Source organism: Pelodiscus sinensis, chromosome 3 (genome assembly GCF_052426305.1).
Source record: "Pelodiscus sinensis isolate ZL-2025 chromosome 3, ASM5242630v1, whole genome shotgun sequence".
NCBI classification, from domain to species: Eukaryota; Metazoa; Chordata; order Testudines; family Trionychidae; genus Pelodiscus; species Pelodiscus sinensis.
Window position 1 is genome coordinate 166222115 of NC_143054.1, and position 13040 is coordinate 166235154.

At 42.6% G+C, this 13040-nt stretch overlaps 1 protein-coding gene across 2 annotated transcripts in view; it reads right to left on the bottom strand.

Annotated features, from left to right (window-relative positions):
- Positions 1-13040, bottom strand: part of TTC7A (tetratricopeptide repeat domain 7A) — a 229535-nt gene that overhangs the window by 162566 nt on the left and 53929 nt on the right. For both annotated transcript variants that reach the window (XM_006125491.5, XM_075925403.2), the window contains 2 exons: positions 12296-12379; positions 1384-1488 (listed from right to left, as the gene is read on the bottom strand). In XM_006125491.5, coding sequence (XP_006125553.3) covers positions 1384-1488; positions 12296-12379 — 189 coding nt within the window. The remainder of the gene's footprint in view (positions 1-1383; positions 1489-12295; positions 12380-13040) is intronic.

Sequence of the window (13040 nt, forward strand, 5' to 3'; positions counted from 1 at the left end):
CAAAACAAGTTATGTATCATATAAAAATTAAAAAGTACCTTAAATGTATATTTAAAAATTATAAAAATTATTATATATAAGCAAATAACAATTTTACACATCAAATTATTGTATTAATTCAAACAAGACCTAAAAAATATTATACAATATACCTAAATCATAACCTATAATAATAAATAATTATGACTTTCTGATAGAAGTACATTAGTGGTCCTGAAAGCTATCAATTTTCATTCTGTGTGGCCCTCAGTAGGCTTTGAGTTTGACATGCCTGTTCTAGTTCTTAGAAGTGAGTCCAATTTATCTTGAAAACCATCTGATGAGAAAGGGGAAGCAGAATGTTCAACATAAACTACTGTCTGTTTGCACTTTGCTTTCTATAAATCTCTCTTTTTAAGTATAAGGCATTCTATTTCTGAATTTTAAAAAATAAAATACAATTTGTGCATGAATTTTAGTGCTTTGGATAGAGGTCAGTCCCATCACAATGGAGGGAGACATCCTAGGCAGGAGCAGTAGCAGCCTCCCCATACGGTATCCCCTGGGGCCTCAATCTTTACCTGAAGGGACCATCTCTTCAGTAATATACTTCTTGTCCTTTGTCAACTCATGTCTGATCTTTAACATTACAGCATGTGACTGACTGCCCTTAAAAACATGTATCACTAGAGTCTCTGCAGATGAAAATAGATGTAGTTCCACCAGCTTCAATTGAATTATGCTGATTTACACAACTATGGATCTGGCTCCTAGTGTGAAAAAAAACCCACTTTTTCCACTCAACCAAAGCAGATTTTTTTTGTTTTTTTTCTTTTGTGCCTTTTGCCTTCTTTGTATTATTTAAAATTTCCATCTGTGATCCCTCATTGGCTGCGGGAAGAGAGAGGTGGAAAAGCAGGCTCCTATTCAATTAATTAAACCAAGCAGCAAAAGACTGACTGATGTTTCTGCTGTTTAAGATAATCAGAATTTTGCAGACGCTGTGAAATTCACATTCCCACTGTTTCATGTATTAATGCAACTGAAATATAAAAGCCTGACACAGTGATCCAAAAACAAAGGGCTGAGCTGGCCAGCAGAGCAGTCTTAACAGATGAGGGACCAAGTTCACTCAACTCCCCCACAGCCAGTAGAAGGTGAATGCTTATTATTTGGATTCTGTTCTGGAAATTAACCTGAACAAGTAGTGCTAGGTTACCCAGAGAAATAATTCTTGATCATCTTTTACTTTTAATTTGCTCTAGTGTGCCAGGGAATCTCATTTCAAAATTTCACGGCTGATCTATATTTCACAGGGTTCTTGTTTTGTATTTTACTGAACGAAGGCACTGTCACTGCGGTACTGAATACATAATGTAAGAAATATTGCATCAGCTCACTTACCCAGTGCAATGGCCCAATGCAGACCTTGGCAGCCAGAAGAGGAATCATGGGATCTGCAGGACGCAATTTAGCACATTCTCTGAGCACTGACACAGCATATGCCGACTAGAGAGGGTGGAGAGAAAAAACAGGTGTCTGATTAGGCAATGCAATTTAGTGAAATGTACACAACAGTTACACAAGTCAGCAAAGGTTCATACATCAACAACAAGTGAGTTGCTTTGTCCTCCTCTCCCAGCAAGAAACACATATTTTCAAAATGCCACACAGCCAGATCTGGCTGCAAAATGTGCAAGAGAACTATTTTCCCAAGAAGTGGTTTATTCTAATTCTAATTCTTTCTCTCCCTCTGGATATTTGCAGTAATTTGCAGTGACTACAGAGACACCTTCCAGTGATTTTGAAAGGAATTTGGGGAGCCTAACCTTCAGTTAATTAAATAAAGACAAAGCGAAAGCAGAGGTTTGGGCATCTAAAGCAGTCTCGGACTGGTGGGTTTTCTTTTTGTTCCGTTGAGTCCTGTAGCAAACAGTAATACCACCAGAATCACACAGAGCATAGTATTGAGTTGACAAATGCAGGCCAACACACTGTTCAGAAGGTGCCCAGAGTGAGCAGCTGAATAGGGTCACCATGCCCAGGAGAAGAATATTAACTATAATGCAGGTAGTATGAATAGTGTACGGTATAAGAAAGTCCATTAAGCTCTCACTCTCTCTCTGGGATTACAATTGATTAATTATATGTAATAAATGTAGTGCGTGCATAGCACTTTCCATCTTTAAAGTGTTTTACACACATTAACTTACCTTCAGAACATGAAGGTAGGTACATAGTGCTACACACCTGTGACTGATTAAGAATCTCACAGCAAACAGGGGGACAAAATCTAAAACCTCCTGATCCAAAAGCACAAGCCATTATCACTCAGTGTAAAGGAGAGGCTCTACTAGCAGTTTGGAGTTTAAAACACACAGTTGTGCAGGTCTGGTGCCAACAACCTAAAGGCAATAGTACAACAACAGTAAGTGATATTATCACATCAAAATCTTCAATTTATGGATGGCTAAAGAGAAGGAGGTTAAGTGAATTGTCTAAGGCCAGAAGGAGAGTCAAGTCAGAGTTCAAATTAGACCTGACACACTCTGGGTAGGTCTACACTGCAGTGTTTTTCCAGAAAACTATACTTGCATCCACACTGCTATTGTGCTCTTTTGACAGAAAGCTGAAAGAACGGATGGGTATTTCTAAGAGGAAGAGGCATGTGTGGATCCCTCCTGAAGAGGGAGTTCTTTCGAAAGAAAAGGCCTCCAGGAAATAACACAGGTGCCCTGGTGGCCACTCCATCCATACTAATCATAACTTAAATGCTAGATAGCGTCCAATGTGAACACTCTCAAAAAAGCAGATCGCTTTTTTCTTGTGCTTTTGCTATGTGGCTGCTCCCTTTCAAAAAAAGTTTTTCCAGAAGAACTCTTCCAGAAAAGCTTCTTCCAAAAGAAGCTTGAAGTCTAGACATAGCCTCCCAGTCCTAAGGCAATACCCCAAATGGCTGGTGTATTTACAAGAGTTAACTGCTCTTGACGTTGTTTTAATTTTGTTTCTGTTTGTGGTTTTGAGGCAAGAATCTTGGGATTCCAAAGGCATCTTCTTCCTCTCTAGCATGGCTCTGGCCTTGGTGTCTGATACAGGGGCTCTCTTTACCCTCCTGGGCTGAGTTACAAGTTTGGACATGGATCAAGAAAGGATCATGACCGGACATATTCCATTCCCCTCCTGCCTGTATCCCAGCCACAGATCTATTCCAAAGCAATACACACTTTACCCTTGCCAGGGAGTATCAACAAAATGAAACACTGAACTCTCAGGGTATGTCTAAACTACATGGCTCCATCGACGGAGCCATGTAGATGAGTTTACTAGACAGAGGAAAATGAAGCGGCAATTTAAATAGTCGCCACTTCATTTACATCAAAATGGCCACCACGCTGTGCCGATCAGCTGTTTGGCGGCACAGCGGGGCAGTCTGGACATGCTGCAGTCAACGAGGGAAGCCTTTGTCAACCGCTCCGGTAAACCTCATTTCACGAGGCATAACGGAGCGGTTGACAAAGGCTTCCCTTGTCGACTGCACCGTGTCCAGACTGCCCCGCTCTGCCGCCAAACAGCTGATCAGCACAGCGCGGTGGCCATTTTGATGTAAATGAAGTGGTGATTATTTAAATCGCTGCTCCATTTTCCTATGTCTAGTAAACTCATCTACATGGCTCCGTCGATGGAGCCATGTAGTTTAGACATACCCTGAGTCAATGTTCCGTCTATTTTTTTCCATCCTTATATGGAATAATTTTTGTTATGTGCACCAAGGCATGTGTAGATGTGCACCACCAGTATGCTGCTGTCTCTGGGTGCTCTGCTAATCAGCTGGGCGGCACCTGACTCTCTCCTGGGTGGCTGCCCATGTGCACAACTTACAGGGAACATGGCTCCTACTACCCCAACATAGGAAAGTTTATACTGTGTTTGCAAGGGGCTGCATTGTCCACCTTTATTTACAAGGATTACATATTAAACAAACACGGGTAGGAGAATCTCAACCCTTGGCAAGCAGAACTCAGATGCAGAGGAAGTGGATCAAGTCTGCTTTTACCTGCATCTCTATAACTCAGGAAGTGAATTTCTATGTCTGCTGGTAATAGTCTTGTGGGTTAGAAATAAGATAGTTGCTGAGATGTCTAAGCTATGTCCATCCAGGATATATCAAGCAGGATGCTGAGGCACTACTGTGGCCCAGCAAGCTCTTCCAAGTGTTTCTCCCTCTTGCTTGGTACAATTCTGGTCTTGCCCACGCTAGATGGAGAACAACCCAGCACTGGCAGGGAAATGGACTAGTTCAGTAATTCTCAAGATTTTCCATAGCAGGACCCCACTTTCCATGGGACCCCCAACTCATCTAGCTGGGATCCAGCTTGGCCAACACCTATTAAGGGCACGGTGGTTGTGACTCCTGATGCCCATTCATGACAGCTCTGGAGGATGAGAATCCCCAGATTACTTAAACTCATCAGATCTTTCCCTCTAATGTGAAACCCAAGTGTACAACTCAGTACATTTGCATTTGGCTCTTAACCTAGGACTTTAATTTTTTCCCTATCCTCATGCCCCTGAATGTACCTAGTTAAGGAATTACAGGCTGTTACGCTATATGGAATATGCTGAACTCTTTGTGATTTCATTGATAGCAATATTATAAAATTGCAAGGAATGCAACCAGATAAGCAATGTGAGGTATCTGCAAAAATATCACAATTTGCAGAGTATGATAGTCTTGCTTACAGGTTTGTACCATAAGTTATAGGTGTGTATGATATATCTGTATTTACAAACTTGTGCTGAGTTTCTGGGGTGACACCCCCAGACAGACTGGCAGCAGGCCTGCTTGATAGCCCAGTGGCATGCATATGGAGAGAACTCTGAGGCTTTTTAATGCCATATGCTGTAAAATTTGTGTTTGGGGACACAGGAAGTATAAGCCACAGGGTAAAAGAAGATAAAAGGCAACAGCAGCATCTCCATTTTGTCTTCAGTTCTGCTTCTCATCTTCAATCCTGCTTCCTACCTTTAGAGTAACTTTTCTACAAACTGAAGCTATGAACAAAGGACTGAATGACACATCCAAGCTGTGAATATGTTCCAGAGGGACTTTTGAAGCCAGCAAACTCACCAATATTGCTAAGAGCCTGATATATGGACTTTGAAGTCTTTGTATGTATGTTACTGCTAAACCATTTAACAACTATCTTCTTGTTCTTTCTTTTTTCTTTATAATAAACCTTTAGTTTTAGTTAATAAAGGATTGGCTGGCAGTGTGGTATTTTGGGTAAGGTGCAACCTAATATTGATCTGACATTTTGTACATGTGAGCAGAGTTTTAAAATAACTCCTCCCTATACTGGACCTACGTGCTGACTAGGAGACAGAGAACTAGAACAAAGTAAGGGCGGTGAGATTTTTTTTTTTTTTTTACTTTTTGGTAATCACTGTGGGGAGGGATCAGAAGCACAGTATGCGACTGCTTGGGAGACTCCCATCTTGGGAGCATCTGTGCTCCTTTTTGCAGACTGCCTTGACTTTGGCATTTCCAGTGAGGGCTGCTCTACCAGTCACACATGTAATCTGCTTCAATAATTGCCAAATCTCTTCTGTGATTATAGTTTTTAGCATAAATATACTCTAACTAGTGATGACCCAATGTCTTCATATACACTGCTGTCACGGAAATTGCTATGTCTCAATTTAGGAATTGTTTCTTGCTATATATATATATATATATCCCCTTCTCCTTCTCTTCCAAACACAAACATATGTTTGGTTTCATTTTCAGGAATCTTTGGAAATTTCCATTTGCTATATTGTCGTAAGCACACCCTTAAACAAATCTCTCTCCTCCTGTGCTCTCTTACCCCGGTCAAAAGAAACCAAACTATTGAATGTCACCTAGATTGCTGACCTTCGTAAGAGGATCTTTAACCAATAAATGTTCAATATTTTTTCTTTTATTCCCCAATGATGCTATTTAAGAAGCCGTCTGAGGCCTCTGCTTTTCCCAAGGCTCTTAACTGCAATGCATAGACAAACATGCTTTTTTTATACTGGTTACCTAGCAACTAGCTTAAGTTTTTGCAGAGAAAACAGCAGAAGGAGCAACCTAAATTATAAAATCATCTGCTCTTGCTACAGAATTATGTCCCAGATACAGCTTTCTTTCTTACCTTCCAGAATAGTATATAGCGGCATTATATGCATGTGTTTGAGTCAAATGTAATGCTCTTGATAAAGATGTTGCATTGTTTTTAAATAAGAATAAAGTATTCCTGTTTTTGCTTGCAAAAGGGATGGAAAGAGTTTAAAATGTCCTATTAAGCATGTCCTATTAAACTACTCGTTACTGGGCTGTGGCTATTACACATCAATAAAGGCACATTTGCCTCATTGGGTCACAGTGAGCAGTTCATCTGCGCAAAACTGACTTTAAGGGAAGCAGCTGAAATCAAAACTCAGTGCTGAGCAGCCCCACGCCACAAGCTAACACTAACCACCCTTGAGCCAGCACTGGCAGCAGCACAGACCAATTGCTCTGGAAAAAGTGAGCTTCCCTTCCTCGGGCAGAACTGATGAGTGACAGAGATGCTGACAAGAATGTGACTGTTATTATTTGCATATCGCCAACATCCTCTGAAGCATTACGTGGCTAATAATGTTTCAGGAGTCAGAGCATAGCTTGACCTTCCTGCTGTTGTGCATGGATAAGAGCAGATGGGGCAGTCGTCCCTATGGTTTAAAGGTTCTTTACCGTCTGTTTTTCTGAGGTGCTATGTCTGTAGTTTAAGCCCCTCCCACCATTCTGTATAGCTTCCACTGCAATAGCCTCAGTACCTGCCAAGGCAGACGGAGCAGGAATGATGTAATTGCTCCCAAACTCATGCCATCGTGGCCCGGGCTGTGAGGGCTATGATAGCTCTTTGCTCTAGATGTTTAGTAGCATACTGGGGTTTCCATGAACTCAGAGGCAAGCACTATGAGGGCCCTATGGGCTGTAATGTTTGGTAAGTCAAACATACACTCAGATAACTGCCTCCAACATCCCCTGTCCCTGAAGGTAACTCTCCCTCCAATGTCCTTTCAACTGCCAAGGGGCATTCTCCAACTTAGCTCCTGTCCTCCAATCCAAGGGTGAGAAGAGCAGCAAATTTATGATTTTTCCTCAATGGAATCAAAGGAAATTCTTCTCTTTGGAAAACATACCTCATTGCACACAATTTCACTAAAATGGGTAAAAATATGCTTCTGGGAATTACACATAACACAGCAAAATGAAGTAACTGTTGTATTATTTCTACTGTTTAAACCGAGCTGTTCAATATAAAGGTTGTGTATCTTTGCACAATTTAATTCATCATTCACAGAAAAAAATGGTTACCTACCTTTCTAACTATTGTTCTTCGAGATGTGTTGCTTATGTCCTTTCCATGCTAGATGTGCAACCCACACACCCAGTGTGGTTAGTGAGCAATGCAAATGGTACCTATACCACAGCAACAGTTAAGATCAAGAGACCTCTACAGCAGGGGCTGGGAGCCAGCTGGCTTTTAGTTCAGACGGTAGAGGCTCCTATACTCTGCTTCAGAGATTCCAGGTTCAAATCCACCTGGTGGTTGTTACATGTGCATGCTCACATGTATGATGGCTGGAGATTTCTCCCTTAGTGGTATCTGTAGGCCTGGTTCCTGAGCTTAGGCACTGCCAGTTTTGCAGCCTCTTAGTTCCTTCCTGTTGTCAACTGACAGTGGGTGGGGTCATGGAATGAACACAAGTAACATGTCTCAAAGAACAGTAGTTACAAAAGGGAGGTAACCATGCCTCATCTTTCAATGCTTGCTCACGTCAATTCCATGCTACATAACTCATAAGCAGTGTCCCTGGAGGTAGGCTTGGAGTTCATGGTCATAGAGCCTGCAGCACTGTTTTGCCAAAGCTGAGATCGTCTTGGGCCTGCTGGATGATGGCGTAATGGGTCTTGAATCGGCACCTGTGCCAAGAAGGCTACACGCTGGTAAAATGGGAGGGTATCATCACCAGCGGTGACTCCTTTGCTTGTTCACAACAGAACTTGATGGAGGCAGATAACCATAAAGAGAGTCTCTGAGAGACTGGCAGACCTTTCATCCAGTATGGCAGAGCGACAAAGAGCTGTGTTGACCTGCAGAAGGGTCTGGTTCTCTTGATGTAGAAGGCTAAGACCTTTTCAACATCCAGTGTATGTAACCTATGTTCCTTGCCAGATATTTGAGGCTTGGGGAGAATACCCGAAGAAATATATCCTGATTATTGTGAAACTGCAACACCACCTTCAGTAAGAGGACTGTAGGGCCATACTGGACCTTGTACTTGTAAAACACCATATAGTGCAGTTCCAATTTCAGAGACTTTGGGCCAAAGTAACTGCAATGAGGTCAGTAAAAAGATCTTACACAAGAGCAGAAGCAAAGACCACCCAACTAATGGCTCGGGAGGAGGCACAATGAGTCTTGATAGTACCAGATCCAGGTCTCAAGGTGAAATAATGTCACAAATATGAAGATAAAATAACTCCAGACCTCTCAGAAATTAGATTGTAACATCATGTGAGAAGACTGATCTACCCGGACCAGACGGTGGAAGGCTGAGGTTGTTGCCAAGTGAACTTTGATTGATGAGACCCCCCTCAGACATAGGTGCTTGAGATGAAACAGGTAATCTAAAGTGGATTATAATGAGGTCTGCTCAGGAGGAAGATTCTAGTCTGAAGCCCAACATGTAAAGCACTTCCATATTACTAGGTAGGTTTCCCGGGTGGTGGCCTTTCTACATAAGAACAGCCATACTGGGTCAGACCAAAGGTCCATCTAGCCCAGTATCCTGTCTTCCAACAGTGGCCAAAGCCATATGCTCCAGAGGGAGTGAACACAAACAGGTAATCATCAAGAGATCCCTCCCCTGTCACCAATTTCCAGCCTCTGACAAACATAGACTAGGGACACCATTCCTACCCATCCTGGCTAATAAGTATTGATAGACCTATCCTCCATGGATTTATCTAGTTATTTTTTGAACCGTGTCAAAGTCCTGGTCTTCACAACATCCTCTGGCAAGGAGTTCCAAAGGTTTACTGTGCATTGGATGAAGAAAAACTTCCTTTTGTTTGTTTAAACCTGCTACCTATTAATTTCATTTGGTGGCCCCTAGTTCTTATGTTATGGGAACAAGTAAATAACTTTTCCTTAAACACTTTCTTCATACCTATCATGATTTTACAGACCCCTATTATATCCCTCCTTAGTCTCCTCTTTTCCTAAAATTAAAAGTTCCAGTCTTTTTAATCTCTCTTCATATGGCACCTGTTCCACACCCCTAATCATTTTGTTGCCCTTTTCTGAACCTTTTCCAATGACAATATATCTTTTCTGAGATGAGGCGATGATATCTGTATGCAGTATTCAAAACATGGGCATACCATGGATTTATCTAGAGGCAATAAGATATTCTCTGTGGCTTTGTCTTCACTGAGAGTTTTTTCGGCAGAAAATATGCTAATGAGAGACTCATTAGCATGAGTTGCAATCTCATTAGCATATTTTCTGCTTGTCCTGGAGAGGCATAAGGATCTTATGCAAAACAGGGGGGTTGCACCAAAAAAAAAAAAAGTCCACACTGCTTCTTTTTGCACAAAAACCTCATGGGTGGTAAGAAGGAACTAAGATGGCACTGGGCCAGCTGCGCCTCATATACTGGTGCATAAGCATGGGGCTCCAGAGGATACCATAGCGAGCCCTATGGACACCAGTAAGAGAAAAATCTCCAACAGCTGTACAGGTCGGCACATATGCCCCTAGCATAGAATCAACAAGAGCAAGCACTCAAGGAAGAACCTCTGATTTGCCCAATGTGAACATCCTACAGTGCAGTGCTCCCATCTTTGTGAAGAAGAGGCGCACACAAGCATACCTTCCTGATCTAATGGCCTAATACACCTGTGAAAAACAACATATTCTGCCTGGCTAATTTATTAGCTGGGAGATGAAGAAAATGGCTGGATTTTTGACTCTCCAGTATTTCTGATCTTGGTGAAGGTGGAAATAAGAAGTGCAAGAAGAACATAGTATAAACAGAGGACAAGATTGGATTTGACAGCACTTTTACACAGCATAGATTTTGCAATGTGATATTAAAGGTTTCAAGATTTACTGGTCAATAAAAGGGTCTACTGGACTGGGTTCCCATGATACCAGAGATTTTCTTACTCTAATTTCCAATGCTGTACGAAAAGTTCCATTTTGGGATGCATGATCCTAGGTCTTTGTAATGTGGTCAGGAATTGGCTATGGCTGAGAGACAGGTGGAAACAGATCTCTTCCCTCTGAAAGCTCAAGTGTATTCTCCATTCTGTGGTCTAGACAGACCACACTGCTCATCATCCCTACTAGCTAGGTTTGAGTACTTACATTTAAATGAACTCTGTTCTAAACAAGCGGCAAAGCAGTGTAAAAACATGTGCCACATCTCCCATCAGCAAGATGACCCATTGCAGAGTATACATCAGGAATCCTCTGAGAATGCTTCAGGACTAGAAATGGAATACTGCACGGATGGGATTGTTAGGTGAGGGAACTCCCTTTGCTCCATATAAGTCTCAAAGTATTTAGGGCTCTGATATCAATTTGCAAGATCAGGCCACTTCACTTCCTGAACATTTAAAGTCTAGACAACAGGCTAGGATGTCCTTCAATTTCAAGTTCTTTACAAAGATTTATGCTGAGGCACATGTGAGATTTACTGCTGTTTGTATTTAATATCTAAATGTTACTAGAAGAGGTACATAAGCAAATATGTAACATGAGGAGAACAGAGATTGCAATCAAATTGTTATTGGCAATAGCTCAGCACCCTATTTATTGTGAAGAGTTTCATCTTGGGGCCTTGTGTGTCCCTACAGGAGCCCTGTGGACATGCGCACTATGTTTATCCATTAGCTTTTGCATTTCCTCCCTTCACCGTTCTTCTGCTGGATCATCACAACCAGTCTGATCTGCTTCCGAGGAGTAGGCAATGCTCCTTTGGAGGCAGGCAAAGCCATTCCAGAGCGGTCACTGTTAACAGATGCACAACACTCCTCCTCCTCAGTCATCAGAGGTGGAGCCAGGAGCAGGGAGAGGTGGAGCCTAGGGTAGCGAGAGGTTGTCCCAGCCCTTCCTGGGGCTGGGAAGGGTCATGTGGCCAGTCGCCCCCCCGTATGCCCTTTCACCAGTTGCCTCTGAGGGACAGACAAGCATTCAGCCACCTACATTGAGTGTAGGTCCCAATCCGGTAGGCATCCGCTGAGTGTGTGTACCAGATTGGGCCCTGCAGGCCCAGAATGTTCACACAAAACAGCTGGGGGGGGGAGGAGGAATCTGACCACCTCCCTCATAACTTGTAGCCTGGTGGTGAGGGAACTCATCTGGGATGTGGGAGAGACCCCCTGGTTCAAGTTCCCTTTCACGGGAGAGGGAAGAGGGATTTGTGAATTTTCTAGACATCTAAAAGTTAGGCATTGTGTCGCTCAGTGTCACAATGCCTAACGGCTTTTGTGCATTTTGTGTATCCACTTTTGGCTGTTACTAATCTGAGCATGGGAAGAAGTGACCTAGAGGTGAAATTCTATTATATCCTGTTTCTTGTTCTCTGCACTAGACAGTTCTCTTTGTATAGAAGACTTCAATCATCTAGGCTGTTAATCTTTAACAAGAGCAAAATTCAGTCCAAAAGCTTGTGATACTACACACACACACACACACACACACTCTCCTTTTCTCTTCTCCAGTGTATGTCACACTGCAACTTCAAAGCACTTTACAAGCATAAAACACTAATCTTCCTAACATCCTCATGAAACTAGTATTGGTTACACTCCCTTTTCTCAGATAGGGAAAACTGAAGTTTAGAGAGGTCAGAGAACCACAGATTGAGTTCATGGTGGAGTTCCTAACACAAGCCAAAAATCTTCTCTTCCAGCTCTGTTTCTTATAAGCAATGTACTTATATGGAACATGAGGAACTTGCTCTCTTATTTCTCCATTGGCTATGGCTATAGCTAGTCTGGTTTCCCTTTGTTCCTTGACATCAGGAGCCAAACAGCTGTTACGTTGCCAAAGCAATGTCCAGGATATGACATCCAATTAGATGCATAGCAAGAGTCTAACCATCCAGCTCTAGCCTTTCACATAAGCTGAACATAGTCATTAACCCATATAAAATATGTGCTTCTGCATATTCCAAAATCAAGCAAAAACACATTACATAGGAGAAAAACAGGTGTGTCTGATTTAGGTCTTACCTTCCCGCAAGCCAACATGGATAGTGCCAGCTGGTACCAGAGGTGAAATTCACCAAATGCAAACTTCATTGCTCGCTCCAAACACTGAAAAATAAACATAGGAGAAATGTCAGAAGTATATTTTTCTCTGTCTGTCAAGGCTGCTGGCCAGACAGCTCAGTGGCCAAATAAGGGCTTGCACAAATGGACAATCTGAAATTGCCAGAGGTGATCTTTTATGGCAAGGGTTCTCAAACTTCATTGCACCGCAATCCCCTTCTCATATGACATCAGGAGAGAAGACCAAAGCCTGAGCTCTCCCAAGCCCTTCCATGCCAGGCACAGAGCCAAAGCCCAGGGGTTTCACCCCCAGCAGGGGGCCTGTAACCTGAGTCCCACCACCGAGGGTTGAAGCCCTGGGGCTTCTGCTTTAGTCCTGGGTGGCAGAGCTTGGGCTTCGGCCCTGAGCGCGAGCAAGTCTAAGTCAGCCCTTGGTGACCCCATGACCAACAATTTGAGAACCACTGTTTTATGGCAACGTTCCCGTTTCCAATTCCCCTCCTAACCTAATGGGAACGGCAGATGCCCAGCACCTCTGAAAGTCAGGCCCATTTTATTTATGTGCCGATGGATGGCTTTCGGAGTTTGGGCTCTCAGAGGTGTACATTTTTAAGCTAACCTGACACAGACTTGATGCTGTTGCTAACAATTTTCAACTACTGTGTTTCCTGCTCACGTTCCCCACCAACATTCAACAATTATTCTT